This window comes from Bison bison, unplaced genomic scaffold, assembly GCF_000754665.1.
Source record: "Bison bison bison isolate TAMUID 2011002044 unplaced genomic scaffold, Bison_UMD1.0 scf7180017864487, whole genome shotgun sequence".
NCBI lineage: Eukaryota > Metazoa > Chordata > Mammalia > Artiodactyla > Bovidae > Bison > Bison bison.
In genome coordinates this window covers 6,234,913-6,257,400 of record NW_011495047.1, presented here as the reverse complement: position 1 = coordinate 6,257,400, position 22,488 = coordinate 6,234,913, and the positions used below count along the sequence as shown (strand labels likewise).

At 33.9% G+C, this 22,488-nt stretch overlaps 1 protein-coding gene across 2 annotated transcripts in view; it reads right to left on the bottom strand.

The window, feature by feature from the left end:
* Positions 1 to 22,124, bottom strand: part of SUPT3H (suppressor of Ty 3 homolog (S. cerevisiae)) — a 389,319-nt gene extending 367,195 nt beyond the window's left edge. The window contains exon 1 of one of the 2 annotated variants that reach the window (XM_010863087.1): positions 21,709 to 22,124. In XM_010863087.1, coding sequence (XP_010861389.1) covers positions 21,709 to 21,809 — 101 coding nt within the window. In that variant the 5' untranslated portion in view covers positions 21,810 to 22,124. The remainder of the gene's footprint in view (positions 1 to 21,708) is intronic. The other variant, XM_010863085.1, reaches the window with a different exon arrangement.
* Positions 22,125 to 22,488: the final 364 nt, after the last annotated feature.

Genomic DNA, 22,488 nt, shown 5'->3' with positions numbered 1-22,488 from the left:
GAGAGAACACAAAGAAACCAGCAGAATTTGGCAGCAATTATTGGGAGGGGCAAAGAATAAGGACAATGTGACTGTAGCTGAAGAGAGAGTGGTGAAGTTGCCAATGATTAAGAGAAAAAATGGAAAAGGGTAAATTAGAGTTTCGCTATGTCATGATTAAAGTTGCAGTTAGTAGGAAAAAAATAGGTGTACACAACACAATTTCCATTTTTAAAAAATTATACATGGGTGTGCATGTATATCAGAGGAACTCAAAATTATGTTTAGATAATAGAATTATGAAAAACTTTGTTTTTTTACACTTGTCAATATTTTTCCACTAAAAAATGAATAAATATTATCATTTTTAAAATTTAGTTGACAGTATGCTTTAACGTTTAAAAAGCTTATTTTCCTGAACCCACAGAACAAATTTGCTACTGGGAACAATGTTGGGTTGGTTTTTTTTATCCCATGCTCAAGCTGTTTAAGAAATGAAGTAAATTCCCACAATTTAAAACTCTTTTTACGTGCGAAAAAATAAGTTTTACAAAAACAATAGAATCTCATGGAAACACGACAGATTTAGCAAAGGTTCTGATTCTTTTAAGTTTAAATCCCAGTCACACCAATTACAAAACCATGAGCAAGCTACTTAAGCTCCCTGTGCCTCAGTCTCTTCATCCTAAAAATATTACCACCTACCTTGAACGTTTTCTGTGAAAAGTAAGACAACACATGGAAAGTACCTACAGCCAATTAGAAAAAAAAAAAATCACTGCAGTTATTACACATAATCAACTTTCCAATTCTTAAATCCTCTTCAAAGTCTAAATCTGACTACTCAGTCTAAAGGGGTGGGCTGAGGGGAGGGAAGGGAGACTCAAGAGGGAGGTGATAAATGTATAATTATGGCTGATTTGTGTTGTTGTATGGCAGAAACCAATACAACACTTATGTAAAGCAATTTTCCCCCAATTAAAAATTTTTTTTTAATTTTTTAATAAATAAATTTGACTACTCAAGAGTGTGGTCCACAGATCAGCAGCATCAGCATATATAAATATGCAGAACTTCAGGCCTCAATCTTCTGAATCAGAACCTGTATTTTCACAAGATCCCCAGAAAAAACAGAATGTGATAAGCCCCATTCAAAATAACATTCAATGAAGGTGTTACCAGCTCCCTGAAGTTGTCCACTCCATTTCTGTTCCACAGTTTGTCTGATGCTGAGCGAAGAGCACCTCCTTGTTCACTCCTAATTACTAATTCTGAGAGACTTGCAAGAAACTGACAGAAAGACTAATCATTTCCACTTGTAAACATAACTTTTCAAACCTAAAGATAACTCTCGTGTTCACCCTTCAATTAATCCACCTTGCCTGAACATGAAGCGGACCTGTGGTACAGAACTCTCTCTTGTAAAACAAGGTCTTTATGAATTCGACAAATTCAAATTGTTTAATAACTCAATAATTACACTGTATAAATTATTAAGCTGCACAACTGTATTAACTAGATTTCAGGCTGTATTTACCCATGCTGTACACGAAGTATCACCACAAACTTCTCAGTTCCTTACTGAAGATTAAAAACACTATCTGGCCCATGTTCCTGAGATGGCTCCCCAGCACCCTAGCTGCGCAGAGCTCGTGAGGCATGGCTATTGCTGAGGGCAACTGTTGGGCTTCTAGTATTCACCTGCTAGGCGGCTCCTCAGTCAGGTTTTTAAGAACCCATTATAAAATCTCAGAGGCCTCAAACTGACAGGGCTTTAGACTCTCATTTTGAAAACTAATTACTCTCTTGATATTTTTATACTAATATTTACTGTTAAGTATTTTAAAATTGCAGGTGCCCAGTAGGGTCTTTTTTTCCATTTCCAATCAGCTGAATGAAACAGGCAATACAGAAGACAAATTGTCAGATGAAATAGCAACTGAAGGTCCTCAATTTAGAGAAATAAAAGGCAGTAAGAAGTAGACATGAAAAAGGACGTCTGCAAGGTCTGGGGCATCTCCTAAATTCAGCAGCACACTAACAGGAGTTAGACTCTTACAGAGCTCCTAGAAATTCATCTTCTCTGAAGGATTTCTTAGGCTACTTTGAATAGAATTGTCAACTCTTTTACTTCTTATACAGTTGAGAACTCCCTCAGTGACTCAGACTCAATTTCCCCTTAACTACACACTTATCCTTATTCTCCACCCTTAAAAATGACGTGCCCTTAGTTGCCCATTCAGGTCCTGCTTATTTCTTCTCATTCTCCTATCTGAATCCTCTTTTCATTCATGTCCACATGAGCACTGGCTCAGATTTCAAGCTTCCAGTGGAAGGTCCATACATGTACATAAATTTCCTAGAGTGGCAACACTAGGCTCGGCACGCCAGTAGTGATAGAGCCCACAAAGAGATACGCTTACCACAAATTTAAAATCCATTAAAAATTAAGAACAGACAAAAGCATGTCAACTTTTCAGGTAAGGAAGTGGTGTAAGATTCAGCATTTTACTCTTGGCTGGAAAGAATTAGAGAAAAGAAACCTGCATACGAAAGGTGAATTGGCCTTAAAGACAACAAGAGGAATATACCAAGTGAATAGAGAAAGGAAGCTCATTTAAGAAATGAAGAATGTGATGACCTAGACAAGGGAGACAATAAAACAAGCGGAAGTTGAGAATTTTTAAATTTGAAGTGTAAGGGACTGTTTGTAAGCAGGGTAGTTTAGCAGTTGCCACATAGTATTCTCTAAAACAGGCTTCATTCTTAGGAGTATCAGAACATCTCCACTGAACCTAATAGAATCAAAATCAAACTGATCAATGCTAGTAAGAGGGCAGTATATTAAAATGTTCCTCATGATCAGTATCTACTTCCTCAGCATACCTGTATATCTAATAGGTAGCCCCACAAAACTGGAGAAGGAAATGGCAACCCACTCCAGTGTTCTTGCCTGGAGAATCCCAGGGACGGGGGAGCCTGGTGGGCTGCCATCTATGGGGTCACACAGAGTCGGACACGACTGAAGAGACTTAGCAGCAGCAGCCCCACAAGGAAACAAACTTAAAAATACAAAGCATGATACCCAGCCAGGATATCAGAAGTTCACAGTGAAAGATTAATTACAGTCACAGGACATAGTCTTAATAAATTTTTCCTTTTGATTTCTTTACAGGGTTCAGTTTTCCTGGTTTTTTTTCCAAGCTTCCAACCTCACCCCCAATTTTTCTAGTATGATAGGATTTTTAAAGGACTAAGCCGCAAATGTAAAATCTACTTACAGAGTCGTAATGATATAAAACAAAACAGTTTTTCAGAGTTTCAGTTTCATCACTTATCATACTGAACTGTATATGGCTTTTCCAAACTCTCTATGGCTTTTCCAAATTCTGTGTCTGCCATATTTATTACATTCTGGAGAGAAGATTATTTTTAACAGTACTTCCTGGCTAGCAGAAGGCTGTTCACAGCAGACATTATGGTAGAAGGCATTTTTTTCCCACTGAGACCCTGCATAACCACAATCCTTCTCAATTCTGGTCTTTAGGGAGCCACTAATAAACAATAGGAATCTGTACAAGCTTTTTCACCATTCCATGCCTGAAGGTTTATCCTTCCATTTAAAATTCAATTTCTTCTTCCTAACTTTCATCTAACTATGCTCATTGCTACTGAATCCTGACATCTATCTTTTGAGTTTTTCCTTCTCCAGCCCTAGATGTATGTTTTAATAAGGCACTAACAGAGGGCAGTGGTAAGAAGTAAAAAAAGTAATGAAAAAGACAAGCAGATGGAAGAACTTAATTCTAGAGCATTCTACTCTCCTGTATGGCTTTAAGAAAACTAAATGGTTTTTAGACAATACCTCCTCATGCCTTAGTTTCCCCATCTGTGAAATAAGAGGAAAAATCCATCTTACCTGCCCTGCCCTCCATGGATATTTTGAGATTTTAATGAGATAAATATGTCAAAGCTCAAATAAATATCTCAAGAATATCATATGAAGTCACTATAATTTAGTACTATTAAAAAAAGATAAGGTCAAACCTGAATATGCCACACACACAAAAAAAAGCTTGTGCCTTTAAATGGCAATAGAGGACATATGAGGGCTTCCAGGTTGGCCAGTTTGTTGTTGTTGTTGTTGTTTTTTAACTAAAGAATTAAACTTTAAAACTTTCAACAAACCAAGCAGTTTTGAAGACTAAATTTTGTGATACAATATTATCTCAAAGTTACTCTATCTATACATTCCCCTAGCTCAGTGGGTCTCCTCCCTTTTACAATATAACCATCAATAAAATATACATGAAATGACTACCATTGTACATTTGTTTATAAATTATATACATATAACCTTTTATTTACCTTATAAATTAGTCACAAAAAGAGAAAATTTAAGACATGAAAAAAACACATAAACAGAAGTCACTTAGTATTTTTTCTCTGAACTCTACTTTAGATATCACTGCCCTATGTCAGTAGTTTCAAATTTCTTTAAGCTATGGACCTCTCTGTTCCAACATCAGATTTTAAAATGCAAATCCAATCTATGAGACAAATAAAGGCAGAGCTACTCTGACTGAAGTGGGAATAAGGGAACAGGAACCTGGAGGTCCGTGATGAAGCACCTACAGTTCCAGAAAGCACAATTTGAAACAACTAATCTTGAGATCAGACTTTCCATTAGCCTCTTTAAAAATAAATAAATACGCCTTTACTTAATAGTGCTGTTTCCTTAGCTGAAAGTCAAAGATGTTATGAAGAATCAACTGGATACTCAATATTATATTTACTGTTGGTATCATGTGTTATATCATGGACTGTGAATCTAGTTTCTTTTGAGACGGTATAGTACACTAACGTTATGCTTTCCTATTTTCTAGGAAGCTTAACAGTAAAACTTTTGCCCCAACTCAGCAAACAGAGAGGGACTTTATTATACATATCTCACTGCATTTTTACCACCGGTACTAATTTTGCATCTCTTCTCCATTTAGGTTTAATCTTGATTCTCGTTTCTTCTATTCTATTATAAACAATTATGACAAACTCCTCTAATTGTTTTGGGATCAGCTAAGATACAAATGATAAAACTCAACACTCAAACTTGCCAGCTGGCACCCTCAGTTTCTAATTCTTCCCGAATAGAAACCCTGGAATTATCTTTGGTATCTGATGCACTAATTCCATCAGCCCTCAATACCTGCAATCTAGCCTCTGCATTATCACTTAAAATCATGTCCTATTCTTCAATCCACTGCCATTACCGCTGAATTATACTATTACAATGCTATTTCCATCATGCTGTTTTCCTTACTCATAGTGTTCTCTACCTATCCTCACTGCCAGCCTCCCTCCAGATTCCCACAATGCCAAACATTAGCCATCCTTGACGACAGAACACAGATGACATTATTTTAACAAACTCCAAACTGAAAATCCCCTTAACCTACCTCTGTATTCCCAAACTCTAGTATACCTGTCATTTTTCACATATTCATCTATCATTACCTGTTTTTGTCTGTCTATGAGACTGCTTCTCTACGCACACATACATGTAAACATACAATTCTTCTCGACCAGTGACCCTGAAGTTTTTTTTTTAGCTGTAAAGTCCATTTTTCACATAAGATGGTATGGGAAGGCCTAGTAAGGAAAATGGACTTTTTTAAAGGTGCTTTTCTGGTTGCAAGGGAGAAAGGCTAAGAAGATAGCTAAACCTCACACTCTGCAGACATCTTCACAAAGCACAGAGACCACAGCACACCAAACCATAGCCTCTGTGAAGACCAGGAGTATACTCAATTTATTCACCATCTCCCATGTAGGAAGGCAACACTGTGTAAGATCAGATAGTCCTGGGATCAAATCAGAGCTCTGTTCTCTATGCAAACCCTGAACCTCTCTGAACCTCTTCTGTAAAATGGAAAACCTATCTCATGTGACAAGAGATAAGACACATAAAAGTCACACTTCATACCAAACACATACATCAGTGCAGAAAAATTCCTATTCTGTTTCCTCCCCATACTTTCCTTCCATATCATGTACCCAAATGTCTGTTATATAATAGGAATTAAATAATCATTTCTTGAGTGAATTCATGAATAAGTGGATGACTTAATGAATGAATTGAGTAAGTGGAATAGGTGAATAAATGAAAAGTTGTCTTAACAAAACATAAAAAGACTTGGAAAAGGGATTTGATAATAAGAACAGAAAAAATACTATATAAAATACTACATAAATAGAAAAATACTATATAAATACTGTAAATACTGCATAAAATATATATAAATACTATACAAAAAAGGAAAATACCTCACAAATAACTTTGAAGTCTAGAAAAGAAAAAAAGCAGTATTTTATATATTTAAAACTAGAGACTTTTCAATAAATATTTGCTATCAAGGAAAGAAGCCTCCTAAGGCTCATGTGTGGGTAATACAATATCTAGCTAATACCTAAACTCAATTTACATCCAAGAGCTTAGAAATAAGAGTTATACTACGTTAAACTATAGTGAACAAATATCATGTTTTTTAATGAATTTTATCTCACTGATTTATGTATGACTGTTATGGAATGATGTTCTGATTTTTTTTTTTAAATGTGTTTCCTCCTTTCTCAAGTTACAAATCTAAGGTTCTGCAATTGTATTTAAAATCTTTTGGAGGTAGATACACACAAAAGAAATACCTCAACACAAATCACCATGACACACAACGAACCCAAAAGGAATAGGCATATATCACTAACGGCAAGATGTTCAGTTTGATAAAACAAAATCTGACCTTTAATATTTTTTAAAAGTGGTTAATAAACATAAAATGTGGCAAGGCTTAAGTCCACATATTTTTAAACTCTTCTGGCATCCTTGGGGGTCTGTCCACAAAAACCAAGCAGTATATACAAGCTAGAGACAAAAAAAAAGTCAAACAAAAAGAAACATAAGCCTGTGGGACTGTCGTTTAAATATATGGCTGAAATCTAAATGATTTTTCCGTATTCACAAAACACTCCCAAGAAATTTCATGCCATGTATAAAAATCAATAAATGAAAAGTAATAGTGTAAAAAAAAAAATAGGGACACTATTAGCACAAAACTCTTAAGGATAAGCTACAAATCGAGATTTCATCTTCTTCCTTAAAATTGAAAAAAACAGATCAGCAATTAGATTATAAGTCTCTCTTATAAAAACTTCACTCCATCAGAGCAACAAGGTTAAAGAATGATTTACCAAATTTGACTCCCAAAGATGACTCTAACAGAATGCTTTTAATCTGATTTCATGAAATATGTAAAACCTTCTCACTACTTACATAAAGTCTAAAATCAATACATTATGAAATGAAACTATAATAAAATTACTAGCATTCCAAAAACAGATGTAGATATCACTTGAACATTGTAGGTCTATTTATCAGTAAGTAATTTTGTATACAAAGTATGATTACAATTTTTAAAAAAATAACAAATGCCTAAATACTGAAATAAACATAACAAAATTGTCAAAATGGTTATCTCTGAATGATGAGATTATTTCTTTTTTCTTCTAAAGATTTCAAAATCTCTCCGAAGTGTTATCTTTACAATAAAAAGTAATAGAAACATAAATACCTATACATATCTGAACATATGTGTCTGTAAATGTCCTAGTCTAATTTATAGAAACAGCAGGGCCCTGGTGCAAAATGAGAAAAAATAAAATAAGAAAGTAGCTCATGTAATCTGGTAATTTAGAAAATATCCTCAAGTCTCCCTAATGTAACATGGTAGTTAAGAGTCTGGCTGTAGAATAAGAAAGATCTACTGAAATCCCAGCTCCACCACATAATAATTGCGAAACTGTGGCAAAGTTATTTAACTTCTTTGATCCTCAGTTTCTTCATCTGAAACTTGGGAAAAATATTATCCAACTAACAGGGCTAGGAAATGAAGTAATATATGGAAAGATATGAGTGCATAATACCCATTAAGTGATTTAGTGATGATAGTAATATTTCCTCTTTCTATAATCTTTGTGGAGCCCAAACTCCTGCCAATCCTTCAGAGTGCAGCTTATATGAACTTGCTTAGAGAGGCTTTCCCCGAATTAAGTTCCCACATTTCACAATTTCAGAGTGACCTGTGCATTTTCTTTAATAATCGTCAAAATTTGTAATTACTTATTTATGCAAATGAATCTACCATGCATTGCATACCATATATATTTAGTAAATTATAAACTAAGTTATGAATAAAAAAGTTTAAATTTGTAATCTTCCCACTGATATCATAAAACTATGTCTCTATATAATCAGTGGGATCTTGATTACAAGTATTATTGATTGTAATATGGATGGGGGATATACATTTGAGTTTAGTACTTCTGCACGACTACAGGTAGGAAAGAAAAGAACATCCCATCACCAGGATTTCAGTCTATCTCTACACACTTAATCACAATGACAGAGTCACAGTAACCCTCTACATTTTATCCTTTATCTTCCATTATTCAGTCTACTAAAATAAGGGTTAAGAAAAGTGCTAAGTTTCTTTGCTGGCTTTTGGTTTATACACAGTTTTCTTTTAGTCCTCACCTGCTAGAACTGTGATTAAATCAACTAGTCACTGTAAGTCAGAGAGCACTGAGAGAGAGTGTGCTGGCTCTCAAAGTGTGGTTTCCAGACCATCCATACCTGCATCACCTCAGAATTTACCAGAAAGGCAAATTATTGGGCTCACTCTAGATTCACTGAAATAAAAAGCCTGGAAGTGAAGCCCAGCAGTCTTATAGTTAAGCAAGGCTTTGAGGTGATTCTAATGCACACTGAAGCTTGAGAGTCATCACATTAGAAGATCTAGTCTTTGTAAGCAATAGACTGTTTCACTGATTTTCATCAATTTAATTTGCCAGGCTTTATAGTTCATTATTAAAATTCTAATATTGGAGTATAATCTCTAAAATCTGAGAAACAGGACATGTGTCAGAAATATAAGACAGGTAATCAAAGAAAGATTGCTTAATACACTGTTCTGTCCACATAAGTTGCAGTCAATTCATGATGTACCTGTTCCTTTTCATTAGAAAGTAACTCCCTCTACATGTCCTCCTAAAAAGATTCTTCCTTCAGAACCACTAATTTCAAATAAAGTCAGAAGGTGACAAAAAATACAAACTGTTGTCAAAGGTTTTGTAAGTCACAGGAAAGAGACAATGAGCTAAGCAAAAAATGTGATTATTATTCTACAGTATTACTTCTGTATGTAAAAATAGACACAATGAAGTCAAAGCTTCAAGTGGGTTCTAGATTAATCTTTATTTTAGAGATATAATTAATGATAATAAACTTCCATAACAAGATTATAAACATGGTTTAATGATAGAAAACTTGCCAACATATTAGTAGGTCAAATGTGAAAAAGGCATACAATCATCTCAAAGATAACCTTTCTGGCATCTGATAAAACTCAATGCCCTTTCATTTTCTTTTTTAAATTCAGAAATATAAAACTACTTCCTCAAAGTGATTTAAACCATTTTAAACCAAAAGTCAACATTATGCTTACCAATGAACAAGAAAAACATTTCCATTAAAATCAGGAATAAAAAGATCCATTATCCTCACTCTTAATTATTGATGTTTTGGAAGTTCTGACTTAAACCCGTGAGTGCATGCTCAGTTGCTCAATCGTGTCCAACTCTTTTGTGACCCCATGGACTGTAGCCCACCAGGCTCCTCTGTCTATGGGATTTCTCAGGCAAGAATACTAGCTACGGTTGCCATTTCCTCCTTCAAGGGATCTTCCCAACCCAAGGACGGAACCCACGTCTCCTGCATCTCCTGCACTGCAGGCAGATTCTTTACCACTGAGCCATCAGGGAAGCCTGTCTTAAACCCTTATTTGTGGATAATACAATTCTCTTCCTAAAAAGCTCAGGAGAATCAAATAAAAAATTAAGTTGATTAAACTTTAAGAATTTCTTCATAGCAGTATTACCACATATGTAAACATACACAGAACGAAGTCACAGGTTCAAGTACATAAGACTGTAAACTGAAAAAATACAGTTTTAATACAAAAACAACAGAACTTCTGAGGAGAAAAAAAAAAAAAGAAATAACAATGGTATTTCTAACAGAACTGGAACATAAACTCTAAAGAGATTGGGGGTGAGGAGTAGGGTTGGGGGTTATTGCTGTTGCTTTATTCACTGCTATATCTTCAGCCCCTAGAAGTCTGCCAGGAAATAGTAGACACTCAAAAGAAATTTGCTGAATGAATAAATGAAAAGCATTAGCATTCAATAATCCTTTATATCAAATGAGTTCTTCCTATAAGTGACAGAACTGCTTATTAGGAGTCCACAATGAGACCAAGAGTTTGCACCAGAATGTACATTACTGTGCACATCTTTTAATTTTGCCAGTATCACAAGAAAACTATCTCAATGAAGAAAGCAGGGGACTGGTTTACAGTCTGGATCAGGCTACTTACCTTATAAAAGACAACAAGGAACAGTTCTCATACTGGTTACACTGAGTGGCAGGCACCTCTTTGGACTAAATGTTGGGAGTTGAAAGGGGGGAAAAAAAAAAACTAACTTCAAACCAAAGAATAATTTGTAAAAAATCATGTCTGGCTGCTGAAATGTGGTTATAATTAGGTCACTGTGTCTCTTAAAGGATACTTATGAAACATGAAAGCAACAAAAAATTTTAAGGATAATTTTTTGTCAACTGAATGTCAGGTTCTAAGCAGGAAATTCAGACATCCCAGTAGTGTCTAAATGAATGAAGCCTTTACACTTTCAGAGCAGTTTATAAAAATGATCACAGGAATTAAGGCACATGAGAAGATATGCTCTAAATCAATATAAACACTTCAAGTATATGCCTCACTCCTCACTTTAGAGTGGGTCCAAGATTGTAGTGTCTCTCAAATAAACAAGTAAAACAAAAACTGAGTCAGTGCTGGTGGTTTAAAAAATGAAGAACAAGTGAAGAAAACAAGTGAAGAATAGTCAACTTAACACTAACTTATAGCAGACAGGCTCTGGAAAAGTAAACTGGACTGATATTCAGAAGACCAGCTATATAGCCCTTGAACACCAAACTAACCTACTGCACAGCCTAGGGCTAATCACCTCACCTCGCTGTTCTTCAGTTTCTTCAGGAGTAAATAAAAAAAGACTCTAAATAAAAAAAGACTCTCGAATCTTCCATTCAGTCTAAGTAATGGATACTAGCCAGATTCCCTTCTTCCTGAATAAAGGCAGATAAGCGATCCTACAAAAATATGGTGAGGTTCAATTCTGTCTATAAACCTACAAAGTCAAACTAATTTAAAAAGTATAGACATTTTATACAGAGATCTGCACTGAACACCTTTCTATCTTCTCTGTAAATGATTTATACAATCTGGTTCAAGTCACAAAAGACATCTTGAGAGATGTATATGTTTATTTGAGTTTTACAAATAAAATTCTCAGCGATATAAGAAATAGAATTCATGGTACTTACTCAAATTTATATGACTCCACAACATCATCCTTTCTTCATCAAACCAGATGTGACACATAGCCATAATTTTCTAAGGAAGCAGCAGAGGTTTCAAGCAAATCAGACACTCAAAATATAGAATTCTACACACACACACAAAAAATGTTTTTCATGCAATGAAGATGAAGAAGAAACTCAAGGTAATGTAGGAAGAGAATAAAGGGAATAATATAACTTCCGCTCTAAAGTTAGTAAGAAAGCAAAACAGACAAGGGATGAGGGACATAAAAATATAAATTTAGCAAGTTATAATCTCCAAGACCCATGAAGATTGTCCTCCTAAATTATACTATCCCACCCTGAGCACAATTTCCTATTCATTCTATTAAATATAACACCTATTAGGTACCTAACATATACCAGGTACTGTAAAATAGGAAAGTTAAAACAAGCTCTGGATTCATGAAGCTTACAGTGGGGAGAGAAACAGACAAGTAAACAGATCCCTGGAATATACTAAAGTAAGGACTTCCTTAAAGAGTATACTATTAATACAAGGTGCCATGGCACACAGAAAGGAATTAACAAGACTGGACAAGCCAGTGATGTCTTCTTGGGGGATGAGCTGTCCAAGCTGATATTTTCCATTTTATTGTATTTCCTATTCCTCCAGTTCTCTCAATTAATCTTATATTTTTCTGACTTTTAGATTTCATTGAACTCTCCAAACCCTTCTCCCATTGTTCAACAAATTAATCAACTTCACTCCTTTCTATTCCATCCCTCCCCACTAGCCTAGGCTCAGTGATTAGAACCTCTAACACCTTGAATTTCAATATTCTTCTGTTTTATCTGCCTTTCAAATTCCTAAATCAACCCAATCACCTTTCTTTTCCAGTCCTATGCCCAGCAGTTGAGCACCGCCACAGAGAAGTATACAACCTTGCTGTTAGAGCCCTTCTATGATTCAATGGACATGAGCTTGAGCAAACTCAGGGAAGTAGTGGGCAGGGAAGCCACGCGTGCTGCAGTCCGTGGGACCACAAAGAGCTGGACACGACATAGCAACTGAACAACAACAAAATGAGCTCTGCAGAGCCCTGGACAACTTAGGCAACACTAAGCATATTCCTGATGAGCTTTCTCTCCCTAACTCCCCTGCTGCCATTACAAACCTTCACCACTCTCGAGCTTCCCTACCTCCCCCTCCCTTCCATGCCAACTCCAGTCACTGGCCTTTCCTGCTTCTTCAAAATGGTATGAATGATAATTACGCATAGCTGAAAATCTGACTTTACACTACTTTTAAGGGTTAAAAAAGTTATGTGTATTGAACTAACCCAGCAATCTAACATTCTTAACATTGTTTCATTATGAAAACAGATTTGGTCCCAACAAAGGACTTGCAAATAAACTCTGACCTGCTACCTGAACAATTTCAGCTACTAAAATACAACCAAAAAACAAAAGTAATAAGTATACCAACTCTCAAAATTGATAATTAAGTTTACACACCAAAGATCAAGTGACTTTTCTCGGCAGAGAACATGTATCAGGCTTTCCTAGAGTATGACGTATTTTAGGCACAAATCTGATAAATTTAATTTCTAGTCCATAGTAGCCAGAAGCAGCATTCAAGCGTGGGGGTGGGGAGGGGGACGGGGTGGCAAGGTGAAACCCTGCCAGAGTACAGCACAACAGCAGCAAAATTAGCTGATGCAAATGAGAGAGAAACCATAAAACTCAACCCCCCAAAATTATAAATTCAAATAGCAGATCAAAGTAGGACTATTGATCACAGGAGCAAACTACACTTTATGCCTCATGGTATCCTAGGGCATCACAATGGTACAAGCGGGCTATAACACCTGACATATTTTATAATGAAATTTCAGTTAAAAAAAAAAGTTCAAATTGTACCTGGTATTCCATCTGTACATAGTCATAAACATGCTATAATAACCTTACTATAGAAATATTTTCATTAAAATGGTCAAAATAAAATCCATTTTATCACTTAGATTACCTCATGTATTTATAAAATAAATATATTAAATATATTTATTCTCTATGATATATATATGGCATAGATGCCCTGGTTTTTAATTCTAATAGAAAACAGTTGTAAGCTAGTCTTTATTACAAAAATTAAGCTAGTTTTTTGTTTCCAATCATGCTCTTCACTCAAAAATAAGACAATAATTGTATAATTGAAAATTGAGACAATAGTCTGGCTGATTTTTATACACTGCAGGCACAGCACAATTCTACATTCAAGCAAGTAAAACAAACACTAAAGAAAACTGAGTTCTCAGCATCTCTAATCACACAATAGTTAACCAAGTCACTCGTTAGTCAGTTTCTATCCAGCACTGTTTCAAATAAAATTTCTAAAAGTAAAATTATTTCATTAATTGACTTTAAAATAAATCACACAGACCAATGTCTGAAATTTGAGTATACAGCAGAAAGCATAAAAAGAAAAGAAAAATGAAACTGCTTAAAATTTGCACTTAGAATTTGCTTTGGAACTTGATAAAATGATCCCTTAAAATTCATGTGGAAGAATAAAAATAGGAAGAGAGACAAGAAATATTTTAAAAAGAGAAGTTATGCAGGTGACCCTGAACTGTAATACCAAACATTAAAACATATTAAGAAGCTATAATAACTAAAGTAATGTAGTACTGGCAAAAGAAGAGACAATTCGATAGACAAAGCAGAAAACTCAAAAATAATAATTCATTATCTGATAAAGGTAGCATTTCAATTCTGAGAGAAAAGGGAGGTTTATATATTTGTGGTGGTGAGACCACTGGCAAGCGAACTTAAAGTAAAAACTGTTTTGACTCAGAACCCTCCCTGGCACTATATGACAAAATAGTGGATTAAATATTAAACTGTAGAAACTAAAAGCCTGAAATATGAAAAGTACATGATGATTTGTGCAAAAGTTGTGGGTAAGACTTTCTGTCAAAGCGAAGTAATAAAACAAAGGCAGATTTAACTACATTGAAAATGAAAACAAACGTTAAAAAGAAATAAACCTTATGGAAACCAAAAGATGAAGGGTATGAGGGGTTGTGCGGAGACTTCTATATTATGATCAATAATGGCTTTATGTCTTTAATATATTAAAAGCCCATAATAATAAACAATGGGAGGAAAATGAGAACTCGGTAAAACTGTGCTCAGAATGTGAACAGACACCCACAAATGAAGAAATACAAATGGCCAAAATAATTCCAAACTCAGTAGTCAAAGGAAAGTTATTATGTAAAATAGTTAAAGAAAAGCACAATGTTTTTCCTGTTAAAATGTCAGAGATGGAAAGGGGTACTCTCACAACTGTTGGTAGGCATGTAAAAAGTCCAGTTTCCCTGGGGGATAAATTAAGAAACTACTATCAAAAAAGCTTTTAGACTCAGAAAAAATCTTCTTCTAAGACTTTTATATAAGATATTAAGCTTTCATTACATCATTTTCAATAGCAGTGTAAAAACTGGAAATAACCAAATGATCCAATAACAGAGGATTAAAAACATAATAGATATCCATATAATGAGTTGTTTACATTCTGTATCAACAGAATTTCTTGTAAGGAGGAAACATATAATCATAGGTAAAAAATTGTAATTTCCTACCCAAAATTAGTAACCACTCTCTAATATATTTTCAGCATTTATGAATCCATTTTTATTGAGTATCTTTTTCAAAGATTAATTTTGACCTTCATATATTTAAAAATAAGTTTTCAAAATCTCAGCATATTTACAATAAAAATAATGAACTGACAGAATGCTATGCGACATACTGCTAAATTTTATATAGCTACCAAAAGTTTTGCAAATCCAGCTACGTGAAAACAAGCACCCGAAACTCACAATGCTGTTATACATTCAGTTACACAACTGGTGTGATAATTAAGTGCAATATAATATACCCAGAGCAATAATCACAGAATTTTCAGAAAGACTAAATATAAATATGTTAAGTAAATTCACAGAACATTTTTAATATTCAGTATTATCCAGACTGCCTACGAAATGGAATATGAAAATAATATTAAACCTCCCCATCAAATCTGACCTGTCAAAGTAACCAAAAATTAACATCCCCAAATCACTGAAAAACTGTGAGACAATGACAACCTAAAAAAGGAGAAATAAAAAGTTAATGGATGACAGTGTTAAGAATAAATATAAAACAAAATCATGTAACATGTAAAATGTATCTTTCCAATTTCAACAATATAAGCATACCAGAAAAGAAGTATTTCATGTATATATTTTCCATATTTCTTTTGTACTGTCCAAAATGGGAGCCATTTACTACATGTAATTATTTAAATTTAAACTAATTAAAACAAAGAGCAGAATTCAGTTGCTCAGTTGCCTCACTCAGTTAATGTACTCAAAAGGTACCTGTGGTTAGTGGCTATCTACTGGCGAGTACAGAAACAGAAATTTCCATCACTACAGAAAGGTCTCCTGGACGGCTTGGTATAATATAGACAAATTAATTTTTCTCTATAATTATAAAAATTTTCTCCACAAAACTGCAAACTTTTCTCCCTACATCTGAAAAATTTTTATAACCTTCCTAAATCAACAGGTTGATGATTATAATCATTCTTTTAAGTACAATGATGATAAGTACTAACAGCACATCGTTTATCATGTGCCAGGAACAATAAACATGGGCCAGTGTTTTTCATGTGCTCTCAGTACCTCACTTAATTTTCATATAAACCATATAAGGTAGATACAAGTCTACAATGCCTTATCTGAAAGAAGTATTCCAGAATTCAGAAGTTTTCAGATTTTACAAAGCTACTACTACACAAAAGTCATATACTACATAACTCTTGAGGGAAGCACTCAAGAGCACAGTAGAATGTATGAATATTAACATGAAAGGTAAGTCAGCCAGTAAATAACCATCAGTTAGGTCCTGGTGCTGCCATCAAAGTAGTTCAGAACAGGTGTTCCCACTGACCAGCATTAACAACTCGCACTTACACAGTACTACAATCTCAGAATGACAAATCCATGAATTCTTCCCCACAGGCCCAAGGATTTTCATCACAGAATTATTAAATGACTCTTATCTCCCTGAATTTCAAGAATTCATTTCTAAGACTGAACAGAATTTTTTCCCTCTAGTAATTATGTATCTTAAAAGGCCTAGCTGTCTTCTTTTCATGAAATAATTGATAAGAGATATTAAATACAAATTCAAAACTGTATTTTGTCACATTTATAAAACAATATGCTTTTTCAGTGCAAGTACTTAATTCAAATGGATAACCATTACCTTACTTCATTTCTAAAAGGAAGAAAAGTATAAACCTTCAGCTTCACAGTGCTTTTATGTTCTAAATCAACTTTTGCACATTTTCTCACTTTCAGGAAAGATTATGACCAATTTTATGTTACAATTTGAAAATGTTCATTATTCTTATATTTATAAACTACTGTATATCTTAAAGCATTCCAAACTGATGAATTTCACAGAAAGTACTACGTGTAATTTAATGAAATTTAAATATCAAGAATTAAAATAAATCATTTAATAGTGACAAAATATACAAAAGTAGGACAGATATTTAACTATTCAACAGTGTGGCCATGTTTATTTCAAAATTATGAAATATCACACATATAACCATCCAGTAAGGAGTATATAAGTATTAAGTTTCTATGAAAAATTATACTTTTTATTGGTTCTGATATGGCCTTGCTTAAGAAGATCTGGTGGTTAGACATAAGAAATTGAAACAAATGCTATGATAATATGAAAATACAAATTAATCCAATATTTATTATAAAAATTAGACCTCATCACAAATAACAGTAATTAACCAATTATTCACCTTTCCCATTATTACTTCCTTATACCACACTAGTGACACATAAGTTGGTAAAATTTCATTTGTAAACTAAATTTTGTAAATCAAAATAAGTTTTATTAGTTGAAATGTAGTTTAGCATAATTTGTTAAGAGCACGGACTCTGGAGTTAGACTTCCTGTTTCAAAGCAAGATTTTATCACTTGCTACAATGGCAATTTTTGGTGTTACAAACACCTGTGTCTCAAGTTTCTTCATCTATAAAAGGGAACAAACAACACTACCCTCAAAGGGTTGTGTGAGGAGTAAATGATAATGGTATGTGGAAGTGCTCAGGAGAATGCCTGGTACACATGACAGCATTCGCTATTATCATTGGCCTTATTAAAGCATCTCTGAAACTGTAATAATAATATTAATGTTACCACTTATCACGGTTAAGAATGTCTTTGCTCCAGCCTCCTGAAAAACTTAAATACACCAGGGAAACTCAGTGTTTGAAGGAACCCTGTGGCCGTTTAATACATATCAATTATCAATTCATATATTTTTCCGTTAGATCCCTTGATAGTCAGATTAAGATATGGATAGAACTAGGAACACATGCTTTCACAACTCATTTCTTAATGTTATATAATAGCCAAATGATACCATTTCACATACACAACTGTGCCCGTACTCTACTGTAGCAATGTATATATGGTTATTGCCATTTATCCCAAAATTCCCAAGAGAAGAAGCAAATCTTACTGAGAAAATTACACGTTCATTTTTGGACACACTAAGTTTGAGCTGCTAACAGAATACTTAATGGATGTTCCAGAAAGCAGTCAGGAGTACAGACCTAGTTCAGGGAGACCACACTCAGATCATCACTCCGCACCTTGTACTACCATGGGATTTTTCACATCCTACCATGTGACGTTCATTCACCTCCACAACCCTTCTCCACTGCTAGACTATCTCGAAAGCATTCAGGTTTTGCCATACAAGGGCTCAATAATGTTGCTTTTTTTTAAAAAAATGTAAAACTTGCAGAATAGTACAACTAAAAGAGTGAATTTCATTGTCTATAAAGAAAACTCTGATTTAGAAAACACTTTTTTCACCCTGTGGATTTTAGAAAAGGATGAAATTTCATTTGGAAGAGTTCTTAGAAAATATAAGGAGCATTCAAACAAAATCCTTTTTTTTTTTTAATTTGGTCACATGAGAATTACTAAATGCTACCAAGCAGTGAAACCTGACATTATCACCAGGCCTATAAACCTGCAAGAGTACAATATAACCAGGCAAAGAAATTTATAAGAGAGTAAAATAAGGAAGAAAAAACTCAATGAAGATTCCTTGATGTGTGTTTAAATTAATTTAATAAATCATTCAAAATACCTGCAATGTGGGTTGAAAAGATTTTACTTTCTAATTTACAGGCTACTTGAGTTCAATAACTTTAAATGAAAAGCCTCTGGACCCTTCTTAGAATATATTATTCAAAAAGCTATGATAAGGAGCATAGAGCAAAAGTGTTAAGTTACAAGCATGGTAAGGTAAAGCTGCTGTCATTTCCAACCCCGCCAGGAACTGTTTGACCGCCAATCCTTTAGTTTAAAATCAGTAGAAGCATGTCCTAGAGAATGCTGCATTCAAAGTATTTCTCACCCAAACCTAAAATATGGTCAGTCCTATCAAGCCTCTCTAATAGGAAGACAGACCAGCTGCCAGCTCTGTATTTAATAGCAGATCCTGACAATTCCATTTGTGCCTGACAACTAGTCACCTTTCAGTGAAGCCATTCCCTGGAAATGACACTACAATATTGTTACTTATTTAGAGGTCATGGAGTCAAGAAAAAACAGCTCATTTGTGGTGAATGGCTGGGGAAGACAGTAGCTGGAGAGGATTAAAAGAAGCAACACAATACACACTGGCTTAGAAGAACTGTGAAAATGCAGAGGAAAAAGAGTAAAGATTCACAGAATCAAATTCCTACAACATGAAATAAACACAGAGACTTAAGGCTGCATTTTCTCATTTAAAATCATATAAGCAAGGATCAAATGCATATTGATTCTAATTTTATATAATCAAAAGCCTGAAAACATTATGCTATCAGAAAATATTGATAAATTAAAAAAGGATTCCCCTAATCTTGGCCCCATTTTTCTGTTCTATGAAGCAATTCATAAGAAGAAAAAAATAACTTCAGACTATAATGATGAATGTAACTATTAGAGGTAGCCTCTCTATGAGGTCTGAAATAGAAGGAAAATGTACATTTCTTCCAAAGCTGTGGCCAACAATAACTTTTGCATTCTGAATCCAGCTTAAGCACATTAGTTGGGAAGATGTTTGCAAAAGTATTTAATAAGAAAGTGCTGAATTTAGCTTTTATTTTCTTTTTTTCCTCAGTTTTCTTAAGTGGCATACAGTCTATCCAATGCACTAAGTAGAACCTCTTTTAAGTATAAATGACAAAAGGAAATACAGCTTTCTTCTTACAGAAAGCTGTTTTTATAGATCAGGGGTCGTCAAACTTTCTGTAAAGGGCCACAGAGTAAATATTTTCAGCTTTACAGGCCATGTGGTCTCTGTCACAAATACTCAACTCTGCCATGAAGCATGAAAGAAGCAATAGATAATAGATAAACAATGCCTCTGACTGTGGTCCAATAAAATCTCATTTTTTAAAATAAGCAGCCAGTCTATGGCTATAGTTTGCTGATCTCAGCTATAAAGCATGTTTTTTCACCTAATAATAAATATATTATTTTAATAAATAATACCAAATTTGAAATATGATAGCTTAGAGTTGCTTTAAAATAATTTCATTTTTAAAAAGTGAGGACTAGGGGAAAAGGTTAAAGAAGACTGGCAAAACAATTACCGTTAGTCTGAGGATGGATGTATGGAGTTCACTATACTATTCCAATGATTTTATGAGTTTGAAATTTTCAAAATTAAAAGATTTTAAAATGACAAAGTAAATTAATGAACTGGCTCTACAGGAAAATGAATTTCCTTGCTTTATATTATAAACATTCTAAAACACGTTTAGTAGTTTTTAAACATAATTAACAGTACAACATAAAATTTTAGCGTACAGCTACTATACTACAGCTAAAATCTTTAAATATACAAAGTGTATACAAGCATAAACCCTTAAAAGTTTCCATAATTTAAAAGACAGCCTAATTTCATACAACTCCTAAATTAACACATTTAATTTAGTCTTATCTTTCCTAACAAAATGTGTTACCAATTATTGGTTTTAGAATATAATTATTTTATAGGGTATATATTACTTATGTTAACATATCATAGGCTTATTATTTTTCACATGAATCATTTTTATTAGTTTTAAACTCTAAGCAATGAATAATAATAGAAACAATTCACATAAACAAACACTGCTTAAGGTCTTCAATAACTGAGAGTTTAAAGGCATCCCAAGACCAAAGTTTGAGAACCTGTGACTTAAATGTTTCCAATGCTGTTTAAAGTATGTTTACCAAGCAACTATTAAATACATGCTCAAACTCATTTTTCCATTTTTCCTCTGAACGATAATCATCTCACAAGGGAGTTAATCCACTATGAAGACTATCAATATACACCCACTTAAAACTTCAACAGAAACATTCTTTTAAAATTGCTCGGTATGTCATGAATAATGTAGCCACAGGAAAAGAAGAGCTCTAATGTGCTGTCCCCCATATGCAGAAAATTGTCTCCTGAACCAATAATAAAGAAAAACTAATATGTGCCAGCAGACATTTCTAATAAATCTGCTACCTCTCATCAGATCAAGTTATGCAGTCTCAATGAAAGAAGCCAGAAATCAAGCTGAAAAGAGCCTTAGGAAAGAAATCTTAATGAATACACAATTCCTGAAAAAAGAAATAAATGTGTTTTTTAAATGTCTTAAGTTTTTTCTCCAGTTCTGAAACACAGAAGTATTATAAAAACTGAAAACCAAATGAGGTTCATGGAATTATTATGACGGACATTTGAGAAAAACTTGAGAACTCTGTGAAAATATTTCCAAGTATTCTAGAATAAAATCAATGTCAAAATTTTCTAGATCTAAAGTACAATAAACAATCCGTAATACAGATCTGGGTAAACGGTAGCTAGGCACACATGTCTACATGAGTACGCATTCTTTTATGAAGATGAGCCATACTTTTGGAACAGCGGTATCACCGCTGCATTTTTAACTAATCTGCCCCTTCTGTACTTGGCTATTTAAAATGTTATCAGACTATTTCATTCTTTTACTTAAGTACAAATTTGCAAGTTAAGTTTTATAAATCTGGTTATTTCTGCTGTCTTCTGTCAACATGAACAAACTTAAAGAGTAGTAAGTGAGACATACAGCCATACTCACATCATACTCTGCAGTTCTGCAGTGAAACTTATAGACTTCCCTGTGCTTCTTCCACTGCTTGAAGTGGCAGCAGACATGGGGCTGGCTGCAGTATTATTCATCTAAATAAAAAAGAGAACCCAGCTTACAAAATGTATTTAGCTATAAGTAAATGCATAGAAAAGGGAAGCAATTATAAATTACTTCAAAAATGACAGAAATCTTTTAAATTCTGATTTGTCTTATGTAAAAATCTGATTTATCTATACTTGTTCTTTATTAAAATCAAATAAAGGCAAGGTAGAAAACTGCTTCGTCAAATATGATATCAAAAAACTGCTGTGTGATAAACTTTTCATTACATATTTTACAGTAAGTATTGGGAGAAATATACTCATTAAAGTATTTTAACAGAGCTCAGTGGTTTTCAAAATGTGTTCCAGGGAGCCCTAAGATTCCCTGGCAATATTTCAGCAAGTTCCCAGTTTCAGTGAGCTCCCACTGGCCATCCTGAACACAAGAACTCTGATTTTTCTATTTTATATATTGGGGTTTCAAGTAACACTTTATTTAAAGAAAAAGTTGCACAGCTATAAGATACAAAATTACAAAACCAAAACATGACCTAATTCCCATTTGAACCACAGCCAAAAATACGAATAATAGAAATAAAGCCAATCAGTAGATCAGAAGTTAGCACTGTGATATGTTATAGTCTTATGGTTAAATAATACCAATTTAAAATGTGATTTCTTTTCCCAATAAAAATAAGCTGATGCATAATGGGGAAACTAGATGCCA